The sequence below is a fragment of the Balaenoptera borealis genome (assembly GCF_965194805.1).
Source record: "Balaenoptera borealis genome assembly, chromosome: 8".
Lineage (NCBI taxonomy): Eukaryota > Metazoa > Chordata > Mammalia > Artiodactyla > Balaenopteridae > Balaenoptera > Balaenoptera borealis.
In genome coordinates, this window is record NC_138865.1 from 11,987,987 (window position 1) to 12,015,754 (window position 27,768).

At 48.5% G+C, this 27,768-nt stretch overlaps 1 protein-coding gene across 2 annotated transcripts in view; it reads right to left on the reverse strand.

Moving 5' to 3' along the window:
- Window positions 1-834: 834 nt before the first annotated feature.
- Window positions 835-27,768, reverse strand: part of DPYSL2 (dihydropyrimidinase like 2) — a 114,152-nt gene continuing 87,218 nt past the window's right edge. For both annotated transcript variants that reach the window (XM_082402786.1, XM_082402787.1), the window contains exons 8-14: window positions 23,353-23,473; window positions 13,828-13,984; window positions 13,216-13,357; window positions 11,012-11,182; window positions 6,351-6,530; window positions 5,367-5,532; window positions 835-3,361 (exon numbers count right to left, since the gene is read on the reverse strand). In XM_082402786.1, coding sequence (XP_082258912.1) covers window positions 3,270-3,361; window positions 5,367-5,532; window positions 6,351-6,530; window positions 11,012-11,182; window positions 13,216-13,357; window positions 13,828-13,984; window positions 23,353-23,473 — 1,029 coding nt within the window. In that variant the 3' untranslated portion in view covers window positions 835-3,269. The remainder of the gene's footprint in view (window positions 3,362-5,366; window positions 5,533-6,350; window positions 6,531-11,011; window positions 11,183-13,215; window positions 13,358-13,827; window positions 13,985-23,352; window positions 23,474-27,768) is intronic.

A 27,768-nucleotide genomic window follows, 5' to 3' on the forward strand; every position in this document is an offset into this window, starting at 1 on the left:
GAGTGTTGTGTGTTTTTGTAAATCACCTCCTATCCTGTTTGCACAGGGCTGGATAGAAAACAAGAGAAAAAAGACTTCATCAACCATATGATGGGCCAGGGGAGCCCCCAAGCACACACCCTCTTCATGCAGTGTTTTGTGAACCAATAATACCGATGCCAGTTAACAAGGTAACTATGGGAACCAAGCATCCGGTAGGCAGGGGTGGGCATGGCTCACCCTCCCACCAAGATGTGCATCCTTGGCACTTGCCTGGAGGGTAGAGGAATGTGTGCTTTATGTCCTGGTTTCCTGCAAGCTCCTTTTTTTTTTTTTTTTCTTTGGCCGCGACAGGGATTGAACCAGGCCCCCAGCAGTGAGAGCATGGAGTCTTAACCACTGGACCACCAGGGAATTCCCTCCTGCAAGCTCCTTAACGGAACACTGGATGCAGGCCCATATATCCCAGTCCCTTATCTTCCATGCCCCCCATGTGGCTTGAGGATTTTCCAGAGTGCACAAGCTCTAAGGACGCACAGATCCCGGGGGTCACTACACTAACCCACGTGGTCCCACCGGATTTCTACTTCCCGACTTATGTTTGTAGCTCGATTCGGGGGGCTCCCTTGGCCTGTCTTGGGGTTGAGTCTATGAATTTCTGAGACTCGGGGCTCTGCCCAGAATTAGACCTCAGTGGCCTGGACAAAACCACCCGCAACACTCAGTGAAAACACCTGAATGGACACAGTCATCAAAACGAGGCCAAAGGCATCCAGAATTTTCCAGAAAGGGAAGTTCTGATGGAGGCCCGGGCCAAGCAGCCACCGCCTTGAACATCTCAACACAGACACACCCTGAAACAACCACATTTTGCTTTATTAGGCGTTCCATGGTAATATAACACAGAGTTCTTAAGGAATAATAAACACGAGACTTGTTTTTTTACCATAATTATTTTGCCATTAAGACAGTGGTAACAAAAAAAAAAAAAAAAAAGGTACTCTTCTGGCTACACACATAATCAGCTTTAGCACTGAAAGTTCCTCCACTCGTGGGTCACAATCACAATTCCAAGGATTAAAAACCATCTATGATTAAATCCTACACTGGTTTAGAGCATCAGGTCACTGCAGTTATTCAGTTCTGAGACACTGTCAATTTATTTTAGCATTTACACATGACATTCATTAAACAGACACACAAAGCAAGCCAACAGGTAAACATGCTTACACAGCCTGCGGAAATCTTCAGGTTTTAAGTTGTTTGAAGGAAACAATTGAAACAACCAAAATGACCATCATGGAAAAACAGGAAGACTCAAGTGAATAGAAGAGAGCTGCAAGTGTTTCTCAGAATTGAAACAAAATTTTTTTTCCGACTGGTTCAAATTCCCTCGAAGTGCAGATGAGAAAAAAAAAAAGCAAATATATTAAGTTAACCAATTATTCTTTAAAAGTGCAATTTACTTTTAAAATAACAAACAACAACAACAACAAAAAAAGAAACCCCAGCCATAACCCCAAAGGCAAAACATGTGGAGAGAGGAGTGTCATGACGGGATGCGCTACTTCTTGATGTTACGCTTTACAAAAGCAGATTTGGTTTTATAAAAGCCTGCAGACATAACGTGGCTTGGGAGGACCTGTAAACACGCTTGGAAGGAGATGCAACAAAGCTCAGCAAAGACAGGGACGAGCACAAGGCAGCGAGTGGAAAGGGTCTCTGAGACCAGGAGCGGGCGGGGTGTGGACACAAGGTCGCCTGCGGTCTCTAAGGGGCCACTCGTCAAATTTACAAGGTTTTCTCCCCACAAGAGCTCTGACTAACAAAACAGATTTTTCCTCTTGCAAACTAAAATGGTCTTTAAGTCAAATCTCCCATGGGTTTTCCAAGTTTAGCAGGCTTCCCTGTGTCGCGTGATGTCTTTCTAAATAATTGGACAAGAAAACAGATTTCTTTTCCTCCAAAGTGAGAAGCCCAGTGTGCTCTGGCATCCCCAAAAAATACCTAGTTGGTAAACAGCAGGCCCTCAGGGCCAGACCACCATCAGCTTAGCACCTCTGAGCTGGTGGTTGGCTTGAGGCTGATTGGCTCCCTTGGGTCTTGGGCTTGATTTACAGATTTGTTTGTGTCTTTAGCCACTTAGCATTGCACAGAGGAAAAACTCTCAGGTCCTAGAGCCTCAGACTTCTTCAACAGCTCGGCACTGTTTGAGGTCTATTCTGGGCCCGCATGTGACAGTGTGGATAACTTTGCCCTTTTCTGCACCTGGGAAGCATCTCAAACTCAAACGCACATCCTGGCGACGTGGGTGGGTAGCACTGGTCTTATATGGGCTAGGATAGCACATTACGACGGTTGTGATGACAGAGCTCATATCTTTCCAGGCAGGTGCTTAGGGCCACAGTAAAATGGCAGACCTGGTCACTGGAAAAGACCATGGGGGAAAGAAGGCAAAAACAGCACGTCAGAGACAAGGGCCGGAAGAAACACAAAGAAAGAGCCAGACACGTGAAAATATCCATGAATGAAAAAGCAAGAGGGAGAGAGTGCGAGCAGAAAAGAGGTGACGAGAGGAGAAGAGACTCCTCAAAAGATTTCATCTGCAGCAAAATCTAGGCCAGAAAGAAAACCTGACGATGGAATGGCGGTGTGGACGCTGTATAGCCTCTCAGGAGGGACGTGACGAGTCTGCCCACCACCCTGAATCAGCTTGAAGGTGACACGATTGCATCATTAGGATGTCCAGTTCAAACCCCTTGTATTAATATTGCATTAGGCTTTCCAATTCAGTATTTAAAAAAAAAACAAACCTCTCCCCGCCCTTCCCCTGCCCACCCCACCTGCAGCCCCACAAAGAAAACTTTTCTAAAAATTTTAAAAGAAAAAGGCAGCTCTGGGCAATTCACTTTATCTTCCCCTCCCCCCGATGAAAAGGAAGATGATGCAAGCACAACAGAGGTTGGACATGAGCAACGCCCTCACTGGGGTTTGCTTTGTTTCGCATGTCTGAGTGTTGGACGCAGTTCTGTGTACGGGCCTGGTGGAGAGACGCAGGTGTGATATTCGTAGATGTGTATGTAGGGAGGTGGGTGAGCAAAATTGGTGACTCCGGGTGAGGGACGGAGTGCGGGGGGGCCCGAGAGGGAGCCCCAGGAACTGGCTGCCCCACAGTAACTATCACAGGCTCTTTAAAAAAAAAAAAAAGAAGGAAGGAAGGAAGGAAGGAAGTCTCCGAATGTCCTCAGGTGTTCCATCCCCCATCCCTAAGCCAACGCCGGCCCTGAACTCTAGCCCAGGCTGGTGATGTTAGCACGGCCACCAGGGGGAGCCACGATGCGCTGGGTGGTGCGGCGGGGAATGTTGTCATCAATCTGGGCGCCTGGAGATGAGAGAGGATGAGGGTCAGAGACAGCTACACGGATCCCTGCTCTAAACCGAAATAACATAGCTTGGGTTTTTTAAATTAATTTTTATTGGAGTCTAGTTGATTTACACTGGTGTGTTAGTGTCTGCTGTACAGCATAGTGAGTCAGTTATCCATATACATACATCCACTCTTTTTTAGATTCTATTTCCATCTAGGTCATTACAGAGTATTGACCTATACACACGACTATATGTAAAATAGATAATCCACAAGGACCTACTGTATAGGTCATTACAGAGTATTGACCTATACAGTAGGTCCTTGTGGATTATCTATTTTACATATAGTCGTGTGTATATGTCCATCCCCATCTCCCAATTTATCCCTCACCCCTCCCTTTCCCCCTTGGTAACCATAAGTTTGGTTTCTACATCTGTGACTCTATTTCTGTTTTGTAACGAAATAACATAGCTTGGGAGAAAAAGTGTCAGGCCCATTCTTTGTCCTTCTAAAACCTCACCAAAAGTATAAGCTACAGAAGAAGGATGGGTCTCAGGTGGCCTAGGAATCACACACTGAATAAAGCCATCCTTGTAGAAGCTAGTTGGATCCCGTACCTAAAAAGTAAAACTATATGTAAAAGGACACTATATTTCAGGCTTTTGAGCAACTCAGACTACATCTTGTCCCTCTTCTCAGTGATCAAATCGAGTGTGGCTTTTCCAGAGGTGCATTCTGTTCCGCTAACAGTATCCATCCTTTGTGTAATCAAAGATAGGAGTCATGATATTGAATATAGAACATAGTTCCTTGTGCTCTACAGTAGGACCTTGTTGTTTATCCATCCTATATATGATAGTTTGCATCTGCTAACCCCAAACTCCCAACCCTTCCCTCCCTCACCGCCCGCCTTGGCAACCACAAGTCTGTTCTCTATGTCTGTGAGTCTGTTTTTGTTTCATAGATATAGCACAGGGAACTATATTCAACATCCTGTGATAAACCATAATGGAAAAGAATATGAAAAAGAATATATATGTATAACTGAGTCACTTTGCTATACAGCAGAAATTAAGCTCAACATTGTAAATCAACTATACTTCAATAAAATTTAAAAAAAAAAAGACAGGCGTCATGATGGTCTTTATATTTCAATGGCCTGGTGAAAGACAGCACAGACTGTATCACGCCCATGTTACTTTACGGAAAAACTAATTTTCATTATTTTTAAATTTTTTGAAAATGGGTAATCTGTGTATGGCAACTTTCTAAAAACCAGTATATCTGACAAGAAAAAAAATATGTATCTGCTTTACTGTTTCTTTAACCCTCCATAAAAATTTAGATACATATCTGTGACTCAAGGAACTAGAAAAGTAGGTTTCTAATCATAGGCAAAATGAAGTACTGAAGTTCAAGTAAGGAAGCTCTAAAATCTGGACTCTTTCCTCTCACCTCCCCTGACATCACATAGTTTATCCAGGCAAATAGCTAACAATTATCAAATGGCTTGATTCTAAGCATTTTACATGTATATTAAGTCATTTAATCCTCAGAACAACCCCATGAGGTAACTACTACCATTATACCCATCCTATAGATGAGGAGACAGAGGCACAGTTCGAATCTGGGCTACGAAGTTAAGCTGTTGAAACTCTAGAGTCCACAAGCTGAACCACTACAGTATATTGCATACGTGGGGGAGAAGAGAGTCCTAAAATACCACAATATCCTTTTTCACAATGGACATGATGCACTGAAAAAATGTCCTCTAATATCCTGGGTGTGACACATAGTGTACACATCATGACATTATATGTGATATAGACTCCTGTCAAGATTCTGAAACCCAACCCATCATCTGCTATGAATTACATCTCTAGCAAGTTACATCTTTGGGAAGAATAGGTCTATCATTCACCTCCACTTCTTCTCCTTCTCAAAAGTGATGCCAGACCCACCAGCAACGCGGACCACAGCCCTGCAGAACTGGGCCCTGACCAAACCATAACCATACCAGACAAGCTGAATCCAGACTGATGCAGGTTCCGGACAGGTGGGGCCTGCTGCTTGGCCGGAGACGTCTTAGCCGAGGAGGCCGGAGTGACTGTCTTGGGTGTCACAGACACCTCACACACAGGTCCGTCATACAGGCCACGAGGAACACCTCTCAGCTCTGCCAGCTGCAAAAACACAAGAGCCCCTCGACTCAGGCCACATTCACAGAGGACGCCTCCTTGGCAACCCTCCTGATGGGGAAGGAACAGGTGCCAGGATGGGCCTGTGACATTTGGGGATGGAGGGCTTTCTATGGTCGGGTACAGTAGGGACGGATGTCAGCATGAGGCAGGGCCCCTGGCTCCAGGGCAAAGCTACCCCAACATGGGTCACATAAAAACTGATAAACAGGTCTTCCTATTTTCTCCCAAGACACTTCACCTTAAACCCTGCAGGAATTCCCAAACATGCTGTGAAGAGGATCTGGTCTCACGTTCAAGATCTGGCCCCATACTTTCCAATCTTACTGTCCCTTTAATTCCTTTACATCCCTACCCATTCCCTGCCTCAGTCCCCAAGCACCAGTGCTGGAGATTGTTCACCACGTCCTGAATACTCTCTACATTTTCCATGCTTGTAACATTCTCTCTACTGAATTCCCTTGTCTCCCTTCTTTGACTTATCCAACTTCTACTTAACCTTCAAGATCCAACTCAAAATGCCCTCTCCCCATGACACTTTCCCTTAAGACTCCGCAGCAGTGGGTCCCTCCCCTGAACCTCATCACACACCCCTCATCACAGCAGTCTCACTTCAGTCTGGCTGGCTGCCGACATGCCTGACTCCTCCGCTGGCGTTCTGAACTCCAGGAATAAAAAGACTATGTTTCCCTTATCCATGAATCCTCTGTATATACCTCGAGAGTCTGACTCAAGGTGCTTAGTGATTTTGGAATTGAACTTAATCCACGATAGAAACCACTCATAAGATCAGAGGTACTCACCCTGCTCCTTGCCTTGATACGCTTATAAACAAAGTCAGGGAAGGGCTTCCGGGGGATGTAGCGCCCAGAGCCTTCGGTGACATGAAGGGTGCCGTCTTCCAGAACAATCTTCCCCTGGCTGATGACCACCAGTGGAGAGCCACGGCACTCCATGCCTTCGAAGATGTTGTATTCGAGAGACTAGAGGAAGGGAACACAGTAAACTTCAGAATCCACCCTCCATCCTGGCGAGATCTCATCAATCTGGCGGCACCCACGGACCAACATCACTCGGACGAAAGAAAAGCCCAGAGATGAAGTCCCTCTCCTGACTGGCCACCCAACAGGACTTAATCTTTATGTCTTAATTCTGTCTAGAACATGGAATAATCTTTCCTACCTCTCAAAAATTTGGGTTTGTTCATTCCTGGGTTTCGGTACCAAAAAAAAAAATTGGGGGGGGGTAAAAGTAATTGAACAGAAAAATCATATGGAAAAGCATGAGGGTTTGTAAATGCCACATGAATGTAAGAAAATGATTCCTCGTATTAGCGGTGACTTTGTTCTCACTAACTCAAGCTCCAATCAGGTTAAAATCCCAAGAAGCCTTCTCTGACCAAGTTCTAAATTTAATCTTGAAATGAGCCATCCACGAGGAGGTTTTCCCACTGGTCTGCCTGGATTTCCAATCTCTTAGAGATGTGGTCAAGCTGAAGTTCCTAAATGAAAGGACTGTGGTAACTCCAGAGACAGGCCTTTGATAAAATCTTTGAGGTTTAATTTCCCAACAAGGCGGCCATCCTTTTAGTTTCAAGCTTTTCACAGTGAAAGGGGGACATATCCACGTGCCCTCTTGGAAACCATGTGGGGTCTCTGAGTGAGTTTGTTGCTGTGACAACAGGAAATAGGGGCACTACCGTCGACGGTATAACCTCAGCTCCTCCACTGCTCCTTCCCCAGATTCCAGACACCCGCCCTGCTCCCAGGTACACATGGCCGGACCTGGAGAAAGCAGCTGGGCTTCTGGGGAGATTCAGACCAGGTTATCAGCACTAAAGAGTCCGTCTGTTGCCCTGCCATTCAGGGTAACAACCCCTGCCTACTGCAGAGGCTGGTGAGTATGGAGAAGCCCCAGGCTGGCTCTACAGCTCACATTCGACCAGTGGTGTTGATAGAAAAGGGCAACAAGGGGCTGGCAGCTCTACGCTGAGACTCAAAGGAGTAACGTGGAAGCTACTGAAGGAATGAGGGAAAGAGGCACCTGGGGGAGGGAAGGGGACTCTACGTGTGGATTCCCGGGACCAAAGTGTGTCCCCCGCAAGCCTTTCATCGGTTCTAAGACGCTCACCCCTGAAATGAGAATGTGTCTCACAGCACATGGAGCTGCACAGTCAGTGTCAACCTAGGCTGAACCGAGTCCTTCCAGGGAATCGGGGTCAGCTTTTCCCACCGGCCTGGGGAATGACCACACCGAGGCCGTTTTATGAGAAAGTCTCAGCCTCTGGTTTTTCTGGACCATCGCTGGATGCAGGACTCAGACCACCAACTTGCCTGACTCAGTTCAGATTCTCAGAGGAGTCATTTTTGCCCTTTCTGCACCCAATGCCAAGGTCGAGGAAGGCAATATTCTTTGCCACCCTTTCTATCTGGCAGATCCACATCTCATTATCCCAAACTCAGCACGAGCTGGCCCTCGGCAGCACAGCGTATTTTTAAAGGAGTCTTGCATTAGACTCCTCCTCCTGGGTATGTTTTCTTTCACAGCAGTGCCTAAACTAATGGAATATCTTAAAATCGGTGGCATCTTAGATCTGGTGAAATTCAGGAGCTGTGTGACTCCAGGCAGATCAATTTAATCCTGCCTCAGACCTTCAGTTTTTTCACTTGCCTCCCGCGCAAGGCTTATGTGAAAATGACAACACAAGAAGCATCCTATGGATGTAGATTACCAGCAGAGAATTCTGTCCGCTCCGAAATGACCTTTGAAAGGGTCATCCTTTAAGGGCTGAATCGAGCCCCATCTCTTCCATGTTCCTGCACAGCTATCTATACAAGCTCCTCTTGTGACCTCCTGGAGTCATGGAGACAACTTTGGCCATGGTGCCATCGGCCTGGGGTCCACATCCCAGGTCTGCTATTTGTCAGCTGAGTGACTTTGGACAAATCCCTTGCACTGATCTGAGATCCAGCATCCTCATCTATAAGGGACACGGCCCATCTTACAGGAATGATGCTAGGATCACAAGAGATAAAAGGAACAAAAGCATCTAGCCCACTACTCAGCACTAAGTAGGCATTTAGAAAATCCCTGATTGACTGTCTGGTTTTTTATTGCACTTTCCCAACAAGATTGCAAGCCCTTTAGTGTCGAAGACATCCTAAGACGCATCTATTGAGTTTAGTTGCCTATAGATGACCGATCACAGCGCCCAGAAGAGCTTTGGGCCACCTCCCATTTTTCAAAGATGGAGGAACCAGTCCCATGACTCTAAGTGACTTAAAATTAACAAGTTCAATGGTCAGATCACAGCTCGGGGCATTCAGAGCCTACTCTGTCAAACTGTGAGGCACTGAGACTTCGTCGCTTACCAGGTCTAGACATTTTTAACCTCTATCCACATAGGTTTCCTAAAATGACTCATCTGGCTGGATGCTTGGCAAATCCAAGCAGAGGCTTAGCAACAGGGCTGTCAACAAGAGTTAGCTAAATACTCCAAATTCAAGTTAATTAGCCCCATGGTAGGAAACACCGTATTACACGGGGAAAGCCTCTTGCCCGCGTTCTCCCAGATAATTAAAGCTGCACAAGCATGCTTAGTGTGGGCTCTTTCAAACAGGTGAGGACGGGCAAGAGGCACTTCTGGAAGTCATGATTTCCTATACGGGGTTGCCTGGAGGTAAAGCCAGTGCAGTGCTACTGAATGCCCGGAGGGCAGAATCTGTCTTCTCAAATCATCACTCCTTTACATCCTGTCTTGCGCTGGGTTAAGAACTCCAAACGCAGGCTCCCTAGCTAGGTCATCTGCAGTTTACAGGATGAGTCCAGTCTGCCCTTTCCATTACCTCTGGGGAGGGGACCCTGGAAGGGAGGAGAAGCATGTTCTCCCTCTAACCCTGACCAAGAGGCCGCACACACAGTCTGGCAGGGAAGAGCCCTGGACAATTTTGGGTTCTAATTCTGGCTCCACCGCAAAATAGCTATGTAATGTTAGACTGGTCACTTAAGCTCTCTAAGTCTCGGTTTATTTATCTTCCCGATTGGGATAATAATACCATCCCTTTATTGAGAAGGCCAAATGAAAGGGTAAATGGAGCTGTGATGCTAAATGCATATGAAGAGATAGGTTCACCAGGCAGGACCCTAGGACCCCTGCCCATAAAGAAGCCAATTCTGGACCCCCGGGAGGTTATGATCTAAGTCACAAGTTGGTGCGGCTGTTAAGGCTCTGCTGCATAGCTAAGCCAGCCAGTGGGGAAGAAGGGAAAAGTCAACTATTAATGCTGAGAGCTGAGCAGCCTTCCCTAAAGGCACCCACCATCCTGGCACCCACGGGTGCCAGGGCAGCTCAAGCCCCTCTGCCCAAAGTAGAAAGACGACTGGGATTTGACCAAGAGTCCAGCGCTGTCCTGGAGAAATGCCAGAAGCCCACCCCTGAGCTGGCCCTTGGAGGGGGCGTTGGTACTTGCTGGCCCAGGCCACTTGTGGTGGGCAATCTAGAATCAGATTCCGCATTGAGCCAGCTTTCAGTTTAGACCTTGATCTTGAAGAGCCTCTTCATTCACTAAGAATTCACTTCAAGAGTCATACGGGGTGCTGACATAAAACACTCTGTCCTATGCCCATTTCTCTTCCAAAGCTCTCCCTTTGTCCTTGGCCTCTCAATATGAAACACACACACACAATTTTTCCTATGAAGAACCAATGGTATCTACACCTCTACCTAATGCCCACTGACCTCACAGAATCACAGGACACTCAGGGGCCTCGTCTAAACTGCTCATTCTCAGCTGATGAGCCTGAGACATGACATGAAGTCACCTGCCCAGGGTCCCATTAACAAGACAGGGCATCCCCAAGCTCTGCAGTCTAGACCGAAAGGCAAGAGACACCCCAGAACTGCAGATCCTAAAGTCCTAATCAGAACGGCTGCCAGGGTATTTCTTCTGTTTCTTCAAAGTCAATTCATTCCTTTAGGACATAAGAGCATCTGCCCTTTAGGCTTTCAGACGACAACATTGACATGAGAAAACAGTTGCTTCAAAGAATAAAAGTGCCCAGTGGGCATCTCGGGAGTGGACATTTGAATGTTTTATTTGGATCCCTTGCACCAAGGGACGCCATGAGAGGTGCTGCACCAAACTATTAAAATGGAATGCTGCCTGACTTCTAGAAGCTTCTGATGTCCAGGCATGATGCCGGAGGCTCTGAAGGTCCATAGATAGAGACTTCTATCCAGAGAGAGGCCATCGTACTCCAAAGTGATAAGATTAACAGTCTTATTGACCTCACTAACGAAAAGGAAAGAGCTATTTTTTCTCAGCAAATTGCAAGTTATAACATATCCTGGGGACGAGGTTCTTTCCTATCACAGCGAGTTCTTTTCATAAATCCTGAGGACTCTCCCTGCCTCTGCCCCTTTCTGTGACTGTAGTTCGTTTGGACTGGGTCCATGCGGCCTTACACTGTTGTGGGTCTTGGCAGAGATGGTTTTCACGCTGTCAGGGTCCCAGATGACCAGGTCAGCATCGGATCCCACAGCAATGCGGCCTTTCCGGGGGTAAAGGTTGAACACTTTGGCTGCATTGGTGCTGGTCACGGCCACAAACTGGTTCTCATCCATCTTCCCAGTGACCTGAGGAGGACAACACACACATGCACAACACGCACACACACAACAAAAGCAGACTAAAAAGTTGAAGGGTGGAATACTACTTAGCCATTAAAAAGGAACACACTTTTGATACACACAACAACTTGGATACTAAAGGCATTATGCTGAGTGAAAAAAACAACCTCCAAAGGTCACGTACTGTATGATTTCATTTATATAACATGGGCAAAATAACCAAGTTATAGAGATGGACAGACCAGGGGTGAGACGGAGATTCTTCCAAGGGTTAGGGGTGGGTGTGACTATAAAGGGGCAGTAGGAGAGGGGTCTCTGTGGTGACGGAGGACATCTCTATCTTGATTGTGGTGATGGTTACATGGATCTACATATGACAAAATGGCACAGAACTATACACACACATCACACCACTGTCGATCTCTGGGTTTGGATATCACACTCTAATTATGTAAGATGTAACCATGGGGGAAACTGGGTGAAGGGTACACAGGACCTCTCTGTCCTATCTCTGCAAGTTCCTCTGGATCTATAATCATTTCAAAGTAAAAAGTTTTAAAAGAAATTTGAAGGGGCTGCAGGGCCTCTTCAGGAAACATCATTTGGCTTATGTCCTCTTCAAAGATACAGGCACAGACCTTGGCTCTAAGTCCAGCCAATAAGGGAGTCTCAGCCGCCCGTCCCGGCAGCAAACCCTGGGCGCCAAGCACACTCCCCACGTCCTTCCCCCCACCTTCTCATCTCTACCACTTGCGCCTCATGTCCCTTTAAATGCAGAATTTGAGGAGATGAATGCATTTCTCCGAGTTAGGAAAACTGCTCTAAATGCAACAGAAAAATGGGCAAAGGAAATGAGCAGGTAGTAAGAGGGAGAGAAAAATACAAATGGCCAAAAGCATACAAAAGAAATATACACTTTAGTCAGTCATTGAAGAGATTGAAAAACAATGAGACACAAAATTCACCAATCAAATCGGTGATACTTTGGGTTTTTTGCTGGTAACACCAGTTCAGACCTGGTAGAAGTTAACTGGGTAATGCCACATACTGCTGGCAGCATACAAATTGGTGCAATCTTTTTGGAAGGAATTTTGACAATATATATCAAAAGCCTTAAAAATATGCACACCCCTTGACCCAGCACTACCACTTCTAGAAATTTCTCCTACAAGCATCATTAAAGATGTGTCCAAGGATGTAGCTATAAGGGTGTTCATCCCAGTAAGAAAATCAGAAACAACATAAGGGACCAACCAAAGAATTACAAGTGAATTACAGTTCAGCATTAAGATGGAATGGTCTGCTCTTAAAAACCAAGTTGTTCAAGTATGTTTAAGGATGTAGAGACTTTTTCATGCTATAGGCTTTTTAAAAGACAGGCTACAAAATAGTATGCCAGTCACACACTCACACACACACACACACACACACGTGCACTCTCTCACTGGCAAAAAATGAAAGACATTTGCTAAAACGTTCATTGCAGTTGTATCTGAAATAGGGTGTCATAAGTGATTTTTATTTTCTTTTTGGAATAACGATACACAGTTTACATAATTGAAAAAATTCATTAAGAAACAGAAAACCTATTGTTATTACGTTTTAAAATATTAAAAATAAAAAAACCCAAAGATCCCTTAAAGGTCAGTATATGTTCAAAGCGGGCTGAGCCCAGAGAGTCCAAAAGATCATTTTAAAGAAACTGAGTCCATTTCCACGAGTGGATTAACTAAGTCACCAGGTTGCTAAGGAAGCTTTTTCTGGACTGATCAAAAGAGTCATATTGTAAAGACTGGTTTTTTCCAGTCTCTACTGGTCCACAGATGATAATGGTGACAAACACATATGGGATACTTAGGAGGAAATGACCTCTGAGGAGTGGTCTTAGATTTCCAAACCTAAGAAATATTATCACACAAGTTCCAGTTTCTAGAATTCTCTCAACTGCCATTTCCAGGCCCGCATGAGACCCAGGGCCCTCGGATGAGGAGGCAGGAGAAAGCTGAGCCCTCCCCCTGCGCGAGACCACCGCTCCTTACCACAGCCTTATCCCAGATGACGGACAACCGCTCCTCCGTGCCATTGGTGCCTTCGGGGATCAGGGTGAAGTTGTCCTTTCCTACGGCCTTCTGGGCAGTGTTGAAAGTACAGTGGGCACTGCCAGTGACCTGGAGATCTCCACTGGAAGGAAAACATACCACTGGCTTTTCTCTAATCTTTGACCTCAGATCATCCTTGAACGTACTTTTTAATGGGCCAGGCCACTGAAAAGTTTTTGACTTAACTGTCATCCCCCCTCAGGAGACAAGAAATTTGAGAAGCTATGGCCTGACGCGGAAGCTTCATTCTAATGCTGTGTATCTACGTCTAGTTTGTGAGGTATCTTACGAGTGACACTGCACCACAGTAGAACCCGTCTGCTACCTCATTCATCCCCTTTGGTTGACTTTCAAGATGGCCCTGGTTTTTACCCAGAATTGCCCCCAACAGCGTCAGGGTGACAATGCCCTGCTGCCGTCCGGCAATCCGAGTTGGAGAACGAGGTCTCTTATTTGCAAGTTTGCTTCTGCCCACCACGTGGGAACCCACCGGTCAGCTTGGTCCGAGGAAAGACAAAGAACGGAAGGTGGGAACAAGTCGCCAACACTCACCAGGACAGCAAGGAGTTCAGAAAGTCCGGAGTGGTCGGGTCGGGGCTCAGGGGCGGGGAGGTGACGAAAGCAGCAGCCTTGGCCCAGTTCTTGCTCCAGTACTGGGAGCCGTCAGTCCCCAAGCTGGCGGTGATGGGCTCGCCATACACCACGGTCCCTGACAAACATAGGGCAGAGCTGAGCGCTGTGCAAAGGTGGGGGGAGGAAACCACCACTGCTGGGACCCACTGCCTGACCGGCAGCATGCCCAGAGCTCTCAGCACCCCTTCAAAGAAGGGGCCCACCTGCTCTCCCAGCTGAGGAAACTCATGTTCGGCGAAGTCAAATACCCCAGCCAGCCAGTCACCGATCCAACGAGTACTCCCTAAGACTTCATCTGTGACCCTTGCTCTTCTCTTTCTTTAATTTTTATTTTATATGGGAGTAGAGTTGATTAACAATGTTGTGTTAGCTTCAGGTGTACAGCAAAGTGATTCAGTTATACATATATCGATTCTTTTCCAGATTCTTTTCCCATGCAGGTTATTAAAGAGTATTGAGTAGAGTTCCCTGAGCTGTACAGTAGGTCCTTGTTGAGTATCTATTTTCTATACAGTAGTGTGTGTATGGTAAACCCAACCTCCTAATAATCCCTCCCCCTTACCCCTGCTCTTCTAACTCAACCCTCTCCCCCTAGGGGATCCCAAACATTTCCACCTCCTATTCTGTTGATTCGCAAATCTATTCACAATCTCCAGCTCAGACTGCATTCAAGCACCCAATCTCGAGAGCCATCTAGACTCTTATTTTGGGTGATCCAGGGCACCTCACACTTAACCTCACTGCTCACCAAAACACGCCCCCTGCTCTCCCAATGTCTCCCAGTCCTTCTCCCAGTGTCCAGCTCTGGTTAATGAGCCAAGACAGGAAACAACATGTGACATCAGTGGGATGAAGCATTTGAGAGCAAGTACACAACCTTCCACATCTGCCCACGAGACAGCCTGGATCCCTGAGGGTCCCCAGATTCACAGCAGACTTTGTAAGAGTGCAAAGTAAAGGACTTTGCACAGTTACGTTACTGAGATTTCAGAGTTTGCAGAAGCCTAGCCTAATACAGTATATTGTCAAGAAAGAATGTTGATTTCCTGATGCTTAAATCACATCCTCTTCTCTATCCACTCATGTCCAAGCCAGAAAATTGGGAATCATTTATATCCATCGAATGCCTTAAATATATCCTTTCCTTTCCCCTCTGCATACCTTCCCTTAAAATCAGGACTTCATCATTTCTCCCCAGCTCACCTCCTTCCCCACCTCTTCATCCATTCTCCATGGCACTTCCAGAGTGATCTTCCTAAAACATAATCTTCCCGTGTCACTCTCTTGCATAAAATCCTCCCAAGGAGACCTTCTGACTTCAAGGATAGAAACAAACTTCTCACTGAAGCATCTCATGCCTTTCATTAGCCGGCCTCACATCAAAACTGGTCTCTTCTCTACCATCATCCAAAAACTCCACCCTGTCCTCCACTCCAATAACCCAATAATCATTCAGTTTTAAATTTTTTGATTTTTCAGACAGAGAAAGACAAATATCATATGGTATCACTCATAGGTGGAATCTAATTTTAAAAAAATGATACAAATGAACTTATTTACAAAACAGAAACAGACTCACAGATTTCAAAAACAAACTTATGATTACCAAAGGGGAAATGTGGAGGGGAGGGACAAATTAGGAGTTTGGGATTAACATATACACACTACTATATATAAAATAGATAGGCAACAAGGACCTACTGTACAGCACAGGGAACTCTACTTAGTATTCTGTAGGAACCTTTATGGGGAAAGAATCTGAAAAAGAATGAATATATGTATATGCATAACTGAATCACTTTGCTGCATACCTGAAACTAACGCAACACTGTAAATCAACTACACGCCAATACAATTTTTAAAGAAATAATCAATTTTTGATTTTTCCACTTGATAGAGATACCCTTAGGAAAGTGACTCAATAAATGTGTGTTGAACTGATTGAAGGGTGAGATATTTTATTAAGTAAAGGCATCAGAGCTGGAGTTTGACCCCAGGCCAGCCTCACCACCACCGGGAATTCACCTCTTCTACCTGCTCCCACCAAGGGCTCCCCCGCCCCCAACTGTGGTCCTGCCAAGTGGGCCCTTTTCTCCAAACCCAGCGCCCTCAAGGCCAAACACTCCTCAGTCTGGAATGTGTCTCCTTTCCTCTCCCCGGCCTTTTCCAAGACTTTATCTCTTGGTAACACAGCACTACACCCACTCTGGGACAGCCGCTGCCCCGAGAGCTGGCTCCGGGAGCTGGCCCCCTACCTTGACCCCAGCCTCAGGAATCTCACAAAGGATGCTCTGTTCCGCCAGGGAATGTTAGAGGCCGGGCAGGCAGCTCACTCGAGGAAATCAGTGACAACCCCCGAGCAGGAGGGAGGGCTCCAGAACCCAGGGGAAGCCTCCCTCTGAAGGAAGCCCCAGGAAGAGAAGGGCAACACTCAGAATCACCTGGAAGGTCCCCAGCGTTCCTGACCTACTCAAAGCCTCCCAGGCAGGATTGGGTCGAGGAGTTGCTGGGCAGCTGCAAAACCCGCTCTAGCTCATCTCAAAGTAGTAAAACCCCTCAACAAGAAGGCCTTGGCCGCTGTCAGGTACATGTCTATGAAATGCAAATGGCTGAGCAGGCCCCAGCTCCCCCAAGGGCCACAGTTTTCGACTGGAGCATCGGCCAGAATTGGCTGAACTGCGGGTAACTCTTCCAACCCAGCCAGGTCTGGAGGTCCCACTGGCTATTGACTGAGCATGAAGGTGAGGTCTGGGCGAGTCACTAGGAAAACAAAGGACCCGCAACCCTAAAGGTTTCCTGGCTTTGTCGACATGAAACCAATCAAGAGACAGAACTGCCTGGAGAAAAAGAGTGGCTGCCAGTCTTTGGAAATCCTTGGACGAGCATCAGAAGTTTCCTGATCTTCCCGGTAACTCGATATTCCGCATCCTCTCCCTGGATCTGCACTTCAGTCCTGCCTTTGGAAACTTGAGTACAAGGAGGGGCTGGTTCCTGGAATGTGTCCTGAATCCTACAAGTGTGAGTGCCCTTGACCTCGGCCTTCATCTCACTCTGCAAAATACAACTCAGATTGGGGTGAAGGAGCTGGTAGAGGAGACAGGGCCCATCCCCTCCATGCACCGGCCCACGCACCTCGCCACAACGGAATGAACTCGGCCTTCAGCCTATGCAAAACCCAGAAATGGGTCAGAATTCAAGGTCATTGCTGACCAGACCTGCCTCCTTAGACCAAGGCTGAGCCAGGACTCCTGGGCCGGGGTCAAGCAAAGATGTGGGCACTTAGAGAAGGAGAAAGGCATCTTTCTTTTTTTTTAAATTGGAGTATAGCTGCTTCACAACGTTGTTATTCTCTGCTGTACAACGAAGTGACTCAGCTATATGTATACCTATATCCCCTCCCTCCTGGACCTCCCTGTCACTCCCCGCCTCATCCCACCCATCTAGGTCATCACAGAGCACTGAGCTGAGCTCCCTGTGCTATACAGCAGGTTCCCACTAGCTATCTGTTTTACACATGGTAGTGTATATATGTCAATCCCAATCTCCCAATTCTTCCCACCCTCCCCTTCCCCCTTGTGTCCACATGTCCATTCTCTACGTCTGCGTCTCTATTCCTGCCCTGCAAATAGGTTCATCTGTACCATTTTTCTAGATTCCACATATATGCGTTAATATACGATATTTGTTTTTCTCTTTCTGACTTACTAGAGTCTGTCATACAGAGTGAAGTAAGTCAGGGAGAAAGCCATCTTTGCAGCTCATTCCTGCTTTGCCCTGTTCAGGGATTCAGAGGTCCTTGCTGTCTTTTGGGTTTTCTTCTCTTCAACCCCCAAAGGCAGGGCAGGAGTTACATCCTCCTGAGGAGGCCTCCACCTCCGCCCGTTTTATAAACACTGTACCTGAGACAGCCATGAATGGGCTTCTGGACCTCAGTCAGGCCGCAGACACCACTGCACTGAATGCCGGAAATAATTACCACTAATAATAATAAACCACCAAACAGGCTTCACTGGCCTTTCTGCCCTCCTCCAAACACACTGCTGATGTTTTCCTGGTGGCAGTTAGACCTTCATGCTCTCCTTCTGCGGGGAAAGTCTAAACTGAAGGCTGTGATCCCAGGCCAGCCTTTGGCAGGCCCCCTAGGATGGCTGGGAACAGCAGGGCTGGGGGTGGTGTTTATTTACAACGGGACTGAGTGCATTCATGAAGAATAAAGGAAGGCTGGGGGTTAGATATGTTTGACAGCTTCCATCCGGACGGTTAGTCATTTCCCATGAACGAGAAGCAAGAGGACAAATCCAGAGCAGAAACAACAGAAAATCGTGTGTGTGTGTGTGTGTGTGCGTGTGTATGTATTTCAAAACACAGCCACAAAAGCACAGTGAAAAACTACACAAACACTGGGACTTCCCTGGCGGGTCCAGTGGTTAAGACTCTGCGCTTCCACTGCAGGGGGCGCTGGGTTCAATCCCTGGTCAGGGAACTAAGATCCCGCATGCCCCCTGGCATGGCAAAAAAAAAAAAAACTACACAAATACACACACACACCACTCTCCCTCTCCTCTAGAGACCCCAGGCCAGAACTCAACACCCCGGCACCTGTCCATGGATAACCTTGTCAGATTTTGGTATCTAGAGTGGTCCTAAAGGAACAGAATCTTAAACTTTTCTGAATTGGCTCTGGGGTTTCTGAAATTGGCTCTCTAATCTGATGTGACTTAAAGCACTAACGACTCCACTCCCAGTAGTTAAGAGAGCACTGATAGTACATGGCGTGATAGGGCAAAAGAAATGCACAAAACACCACATCAGGTACTTAAAACAGGCAAAGTTCTGGGTAACTGTGTATTTGACACCTTAGAACATTTTTGTCAAACCGAGTATAACAAGATTAGCTGGTTGTTCCTAATTGCACTGACGAGGTGAGAAAAGACAAGGATGACTCAGGGATTCAAATTCCCAGCTCAAGGGTCCCATAAATGACCCAAAAGTTTCTACATCTGCCCCAAAAGACATCCTCATCTCCAGTAGCCTCAGAGCTAAACCAGCTGAAAACTGAACCCAGAGTCTCACCCTGCAAGTGGCTGAATTGAATTCCCAACTTGCAAGCATCTGCCATTAAGGTGAGGGCATTCTGCTGCAATGTCAACGTTTCCGAGTCTCCAGCCTGCCAGCCCACCCTGCAGACTCCAGACGTGCCAGTGGCCATATCGCATGAGCCAATTCCTTAAAATGTGTGTGTGTGTGTGTGTGTGTGTGTGTGAGAGAGAGAGAGAAAGAGAGAGAGAGAGAGAGAGAGCGAGGGAGAGAGAGATTGGTTGTGTTTCTCCAGAGCCCTGACCAACACAGATCTTGGTGAGATTTTATAACATTCACAGCCCAACCCATGGGCCACTCTCTGGGTTCAAGATTACTAGGTTGTGCATTAACTTAACACGAAGGAATCGTCCCCAGGTTGGGTCAGTCCTCACGGGGCCCGTGACCATGTGCTTCTCATTACACCGCCACCATTCCTACTGACCCGCAGGGCATAGGAAGTCTCGTCTCATGTTTGGGTTGTGAACGTTTCTGCATCTGGGTTCCGGGGGTGGGGAGGGGGGAGGAGGGGGAGGGGGAGGGGGTGTGCACCGGATGAGGTCATCGGGCACTGCCTACGCGCCACCACTCACACGCGGAAAGCATCAGTGCCATGCTCGACCCCTCACGTGGACAAAATGCAGTTGGAGGGTGCCTGTTCGTGAGAAATCCCGACACTGGATCCTCAGTGGAGAGAGAGCCAGCCCGGAGCCTGGAACTAAGGGTTCTATTTCCCACAGGCTGGATGACCTGGGGCAAGATAGTCAATTTCCGCATTGCAGTTTCCTTTCCGTGACATGAGCCTATTATTACATCGACCTGTGTCTAAGTTCTTTTGAAGAGTGAAAACTGCCCAAGGTATCGTGGTGCTGGCTGTGTCTTCATTTCCTTATCTGCAGAGTGGGGTTGGTGACACGCTGTCCTGTGGAAGGACACAGAATGAAGGAAGCAGCACGGGCAAGGCAGCCCCGTGGAAACAGTCCTCACTCACGCTCTGTCTCACACCTTCACTTACCTAAACACCTCCTGTCTTGGATTTAGGACCTGCAGGTCTCTGGGTGGGAGGCACACGGAGACCCGTGAGGGGAGATGCTACTACGCCAGTCATTGATGGGATTCTGGTTTCTCAACAGCTCACATTCGCAGAGAGACGTTGAGTCGTTTTACGCAGCCTGACCCCTCTAAGACCGGGTAGGGAGCTGCAGTGCGTGTCTGTGAACAGTGGCGCCTTCCCCTGTGCTCTAACCATACTTGGCTCGCGCCTCTTTGATGAACTATTTCCCATGTAACCGTCTGCTCCTGCACCCTCCCACTGCTAGTAAAGGAGCTAACAGGGCTGGGACCATTTCTCACCTCCAGCTCAAATGCCTTAAGTATCACATAGTAAAAGTTCGTGGAATAAATAAGGGAACTCTCTATTTTACAGAGGAAGAAAAGGAGCCACAGCATGTTGGCAGTGTCCTGCCATACCTGCCTCCAGGGTCCAGAAGAAGCCATCTGAAGCTGAAAAACAATCCTCAGCAGAAAATCCTTGCCCCTTGCTCTGCTTTTCTAACAAGCCCAAAGTTAAACCAGCCCTTCACTCTTTAATCATCCTAGTAGTAGGTACCGTTATTACATAGCCCTTACGTGCATTATCTCATTTAAGCATCATCCTTTTGCCTTTGTCACCACTACTATCCTCCCCTGCAGATGGAAAATGAGACCTAGAGGTGGTAAGTCACCTGCCCACCATCACTTGCTAGTGCCTCGTGGAGCTGGGATTTGATCCAGGACATGATACTGATCCCAGAGGCCTAACGCTCAGTACAGCTTTATGTTGTTTTTCTTCTTGGTCACTGGGGAAATCCTTGCTTCAATATTATCCATGACTCTGTTGGGTGTCAGACTCCAGTTTCTACTCAGTTTGTTGAGGAACTAAACCCCAGCAGATACCGAGAAGGAGATGGTCACAGCATTTCCCATATTAAAATAATCTCAAAGCATGAAGGTGAGTCAAACATTAATGCAGACCTTCATGGCCCGAGGTCAGATGCCGACGATCAAAGCCCAATTCCACCATTCACCAGCTCTGAGCTTCAGTTTACTCAGCTGCAAAGTAAAACAAAGTGCAGAAATTCCTGCCCCGGCCACCTCCCAAAGTTGTTACGAAGTTCCAACAAGATGGAAAGAACCTAAGCGCCTACAAGCAGGTGAGGATTTCTCCTTCTTGCTCATTAGCACCCAGATGCACTGGAAATGCCTTTCTGGCAGCTCAAGTTCATCTAAAGCAAAGGCTTTCAAGGGCTACAGGGCCACTGTCTGAATGCAAGAGCCGCCCTGGGAACCACAAAGCAGGCACAGTTGGACTCACACCCTGAAGGTTCTAAATGAATAGACTGAAGTGGTCCCTTCTTGGTGCTCAGCCCCCAGTACACACACAGGGTCTAAGTCATAAAGACAACAGAGGGACATCCTGGGGCGCTGAGTCGCAGGTACCTGAGAGGGCCTGGACCCCAGCTCCGCATCCTCAGTTGGGAAAACTGAGACACAGAAAGGAGAAGGAGCCGCAGCACCGCTGGCAGGGAGGCCTGGGGCCCAGAGCTCCCTCTGCAGCCCCCGAGCAGGGCCAGTGCCACCTGCCCCAGAACCGAGACACCTCCATCTTGAAATTCAGACAAGTGAGACTCCGAATTGGAAAACATGGCCTCGGTGTTTAAATTCTGCTAAATTGAATGTTGAATTATATTAAAACTATATTAAAATGTTCGCTTAACTTTCTGTCTCTTATTTTCATCTGGGTATGGTACGGTTACTAAAATAAGCTGCCCCCAACCTCCCCTTTGCACACGTCGAGCCAGCTGTCCGCTCCACCCCGCTACAGGGAAGCAGCGATTCTGTGATTAGCGCTGGGTGCTGAGGCTGATTCCCGTATTGCAAATGTGTGCCTGGGTGATAAAGGGCCCAGGTGAGGGAGGGTCACCGGCAGTAATCATCCACGTGTCTCCTAGAAACAACTCAGAGCTGATTCTAAGTGAATGTTCCATTTCAGAAAGGCAGTTCCTTCTAGCTGCCAGGAGAGGGCAGGTTTCCAAAAAACTGGTAACGCAGCAACCATTTCACGAAGAGCCGAAGGACAAAGACCCCAGGGGAGCTGCAAAGAACAGGGGCTAGGAATTCATTGCTGGGTCCATCTAGAGGCTATCAGCTCCTGGGAGAGGCTGACTCAGTGGTCATTGAGCAATTTGTTCTAAGTCTTGCACCAGCTCACCCACCAGTGAAAAAATCCAGATGCATGTGGATCACATCCCACAGAGAACCAGAAACAAACCAGAGAGGTCAGACTGCTCCCTTGCTGACAGAGAAAGAAAGACACATGGAGAGAGATCAAGGAATCGAAAAAGAATGAGGGGTCGTGGGGAGGGAGAGAGAGACACCAAGAAAGTGGTACAGAGACCAGGAGAAAGCTAGAAGAAAGTCAAGAGAGAAATGGAGACACCGAGCTGGAGAAATGCAAAGAGGCAATCGGGTTGGGAAATAAAACGGGGAGAGAGGGAGGAAGGAAGAAAGGAGGGAGGGAGGGAGGGAGGACTCTTCTATGACACTCATGTTCTGATCCAGCCAAGATCCACCCCAAGTCCACTAAACAGGATCAGGCTTTCTTTCTGTAAGTGGAGCTACACGCCCAAGCACAGACCGCGTGGTGTGATTACCCGTACTCAGAGTCGAAGGCAGGTTCAGTAGGGCTGTGCTGCATTCATAATGGATAAGGGGCTCACGGCACATCTTCTGGAAGCAGCACTTAGTAAATTAGTTTCCAAGAACCTTCCCGCTGGAACAGAGGACCAGCCTCAGCCCAGAATACATTGCTATAAACTACAGAGAGCCACTCCAGCACAAGGAGAACAGGACACGAGGGCGGCCAGGGCAAAATCCCCATCCTACGCCCCCATGAGACTCTCTCACACACCCCAGCGGAAATCACTACCAGCCACGGAGGGGAACGGTATTTAGCAATAGAACGTTTCCCAGGATTCTGTGGCGCATGGACTGACGTCATCTGTGTATGTGTCTGGTCCATCTAGACTGCATCAAATTAACTCCAACTTCTCTACAGAAGTGGGGGCAGGAGGCAAGTGTGCCCGTCCACCCACCCTGCGCTGTGCGCGGCTTTAAATAGACACCAACACGGCCGCGGCCCCGGAACACAAGCAAGAAACTGGAGCTCCCCGCCGTGCCCAGCTGTAATTAGGTTAATGCTGGAACGTGAGGAGAGCAGGGCGACCCACTTGGCAGGAGGGGTTGGAAAAGCAGCCCTCCCCCTCCCCCCTCACCCCGTCCCCCTCCCCTCTGGAACCTGCGCACAGTCAGACCGCAGGCGGCACTTACCTTTCTTCCGGGCCTGGGCGATGACTTCCGCGGCGCTCTTGCTCATCACCTTGGTGACGTACAGGGGGCAGTTGGTCTGGTTGGCTATGGTGATGGAGCGGTTCACGGCTTCAGCCTCGACCTGCAGTAGGGCATCCAAGCGTGAGAACTGTACCCACACTCAGTCTGTTCCCTGAGCCCGTCTCTACCCTACCCCTCACCGGGAGAGGCCACGGTGAACCAGAGACCACTGTGTCCTCAGGGCTCTACCCTGAGGGGCACTGCAGGCGGGGGACGTGACTTGCCCAGTGTCACTCAATACTGATTGGCTGAAAGGACGGGGCAATTCCTTCCCGGCCCTTGTGGATGGTTCTAAGCGTGGTCAGCATCAGCCGGGGGTCCGTAAGACATGCAGATTCTCAGGTGCCTCGGGCCCTTCCCCAGACCCACAGGATCAGTAACTCTGGGGGTGGGACCCAGAAATGTGGCTCTTATGGACCCCAGGTGATATTTACACTTGCTCATGTTTGAGAACCGCCATGCTTGGAAACGAATGGCTCCCAGTTTGGTGCATTCACTCCAGGGGCATGGTCTCCAGTCAAAACACTCAGCGATGGAATTTCTGAGCTGGGCTTCTGTCCCACGCCCACAAATGAAGCCAGCATCACCCAAGAAACAATGCGACCTCACAGGGCTCTGGGAACAGAGCAGGCAGATTTGTTTAAACCAAAGGTCCCTCTGTATAGGCAAACCGATCATCACCAGCCACAGACTGGTACACCCTTCAGCACAAGATGGGAGAGCTGCTCTAACCAGTAACCTGATTCTTTAAACCTGATGCTTCAGTGAATGATGTCCCAAAGACCCCAAGGGATTACTGCTAAATACCTGATCAGGTGAGACTAGTTCTTAGACCGTTATATCGCACAGGGGAATCAGCAGTGTGTGCTTAGCATGAGAAGCTGAAGGAGCAAGTGAGACGATGTAACAGAGGACCTCAGAAAGCCTTTTGCTCCCTCCCGAATCCTGGCAAAAAGGCTGGCTTCAGCTCTTCCAGGCAAGGGACTGGGTCTTCCTTGGTTTTTTGATTCCTCCAGGCAGTTCTCCCTGGGTAGCACCTGGTACCCAGCAGGTGCTCAAAAATGTTTACTGAGCAAATAAGTGACTTCATTTTGGGTTAATGGTTAAAGCTAGGCTGTTCCATAAAGAGCTGCTACTTTTCATAAAAAATGACCAAAGCTCTGGACTGAATCATCTTAGCTAACCAGTCTCTACGGCAGCTCGGCCAAGAGCTGAAGTTCTGCAACTGCGCTAAGGGGTGATCTAATTTAATATACGAGGACATGTTTCACATTTGGTCTCTTGGGCTTCAGCTATGTGAAGAGAGATGTCTCGAGACCCAAAGGCAAACCAAACAGCTCTTGAAAAAGCTCATTAAACATCCAAGTGTTTTTAATTCCTGGCATAGCTGAACAATCAGCCTCCCCTCTCCTGGGCTCCAGTTGCAACACAAGGGCCTCTAGCCCAGGCAGCACAGAGGAGGGACATCTTGCATCTTCGCGGTCACCATAAAAGTCCACAGGGTGAAATGCAAACAGGACGCCACTAGAAGCTGCATGGGTTCCAGGGGTTCAGGCGACTGCCCAAATTCACTGTCCCAACCCAGACTCTTCTGAAAGCGAACAGAGGCGCTATTCATAACTTCACGGGGAGACGGGTTTGGACCAGGACTGCCCCGGGTGAACCAGAATGCACAGTCATGCTGATTAGGCAGTAAATGGAGCAGAAGTGCCCGTTCTAGGGGGCCCTACCCTGGGGCACTGGCTTCTGTGAAGACTGATTTGGTGGGAGAATCTGGGTCCCAGGGCCCTGTCTGGATTGGCTCATCCGCTGGAAGGTGAGCTCTGAGCCCTCCCCACCCCCTAGTCGGACAACAGGCCTGCAGTGAGGGCAGAGGCTCTAAGGTCACCTCGCGGAGAGAGAAGGTCATGTAATCCCCACGTCTCCACCTTTCACCCAGAACCATGGAAGGATCCACGTGTACCATTCTGGTGTACATGTATGTGTATGCCTCCAATATTAAACATAAACCGTCTTATGTTAAACATAAACACACAGGGCTTCCCTGGTGGCACAGTGGTTAAGAATCCGCCTGCCAATGCAGGGGACATGGGTTCGAGCCCTGGTCCGGGAAGATCCCACATGCCTTGGAGCAACTAAGGCCATGCACCACAACTACTGAGCCTGCGTGCCGCAACTACTGAAGCCCGTGCGCCTAGAGCCCATGCTCCGCAACAAGAGAAGCCGCCACAATGAGAAGCCCACGCACCACAACGAAGAGTAGCCCCCGCTTGTCGCAACTAGAGAAAGCCTGCGCGCAGCAACAAAGACCCAGTGCAGCCAAAAATAAATAAATTAAAAAAAAAAACATAAACACACAGTGAACTCTGGCTTCAATATTATGACAACAGTATTACAGTTTAAAAATAAAATTTTGTAATTGTCTCCTTACAGAGCTGTCAGGGATTTAGGGGGTCACCTAAGCCCTGGTTTCTGATTTTAAAGATGAGCCGCCCCAAGGTCCAGGGAGCAACGCAACCTGTACAGGCACGCAAGAAGTGTCAGTACACGACACTCCCCTTGCGGCCCAGGCCCCCAGCTGTCTGCATACCCCAGTCATCCCATACCTCAAGGCCCGGTTAGGAGGTTCCCTCCCCCATCAAGAATTCTGTCACCCTTACCTCCGGTGCCCACTCTCCTCCCAGACACCAGTCTTTGTGTGTGTGTGTGTGTGTGTGTGTGTGTGTGTGTGTGTGTGTGTGTGTTCTGTTTGTTTATTTTGTGCCACACCACATGGCTTGTGGGATCTCAGTTCCCCGACCAGGGACTGAACCCAGGCCACAGCAGTGAAAGCCAGGAATCCTAACCACTGGGCCACCAGGGAACTCCCCAGACACCTGTCTTACAGCTGTAACTGGCTCCGAACCCCATCATATGCCACGCCCCTACTTAACTTTGCATCTCCCCCTTCCTCCCCAGCTTGTCTGGAATCCCTCTCAGAAGGGCCCACTTTCTCATCCACCTCGATGCCCCCCACAGGCTTCTATCATAACACGTGCTTGGGTACCACTGACGGACAGGAGGTTTCTAGATTTCCACATTCCCTATCGTCTCCCTTTCAATCTTCTCAGCTGAAAACTGGGGGAAATCCGACTGGCAATCTCACACGGTCGGGTTGGAAAGGGCAGCAGAAAGAAGAACGGGTTTTGTGTGGTTCAAGCAGAAGTTAACCGTCATGATGCTGGCGATATGGATCATAAAACCAGGAAGGAATTACATTTTTGGATGTTCTTAACTGTTTCTTGTGCATTGGCAATATCTCCTTACCGGACTCGAAAGCTCAGTTCCCTCAGAATGCATTCATGTTTTATCCTCTTTATCTCTTACAGAGGGTTTAACACACTGTTAACAGATCCCTGGCGATGAACTAAAAAACCACCCCCAGCAGCCAAGGGAGAAGGGGGCAGCTGGTGCCTGGCCACTCACAGGGCTGACCTAGAAGTGCACCTGCTCAGGGGAAGCACCGCATGCTGTGCCCGGCCTCGAGTCGGTGCCTCTGAATCAGCTGAGAGGCAGGTGACCGTGGAAAGCAGACAGAAGAGAAAGTCCCCAAAGCAGCCTCTCGTGACACCACAGGACCCTCCCAAGGAGCCAGAAGCTCCCCGTGTTGGAGCGTTGCCGCTCTGCCAGCCCCTAAAGGAGCCTTCGCAATCTACAGCTGGGGATTCTGAGGTTCGCAGTGCAACAGCGGCTACAAGAGAAGTCTCCCGGGCCTCAATGTGGAAAAACAGGTTTGATGTTTGTGGTCAGAATAGCAACCAGGACCCCTCTCCTCTGATAGCTTTGGCCTGTTCAGTAAACCCAGGGCGGGCTTGCATGGACCTGGGGATGCAAAGCAGACGGTGGGAGAGACGGAAGCAAGCCCCCGGGAAGGCTCTGAAATGGAAACAAGCGCGCGGCTCTCACGAGGAGCCCCGGGTATCAGGAAGAGGGGCGTTTGCTTTTCTCAGAGGACAATATCCTCTTCCTCTTCTCAGCTGATCCGGCCCAGCCCCCGGATGAGGCGAGAGTCCACTTTCCAATGCAGGCCAGCCCCAGGTGTCACCACCTGGTTACACAGGCCCGCTGGCTTCCCACTGAGCTTGGGCTCCGGGGTGTGTGTGTGTACACACTGAGGGGGTCGGGAGGGCAGGCAGGATACTGCTTGCACTTTCTAGCTCTCTGATGCTGAACTTCACACCCCAGTGATTTCTTTCCACGAGAGACACACTTCACCGCAGGACACCTCCGGGCGGCACCACACACAGGCAGCAGAATGGAATGGGTCCCCTGGATCCAGCCGTGCAATGGACTGAATGGCGCCCCCTGGAGTTGTGC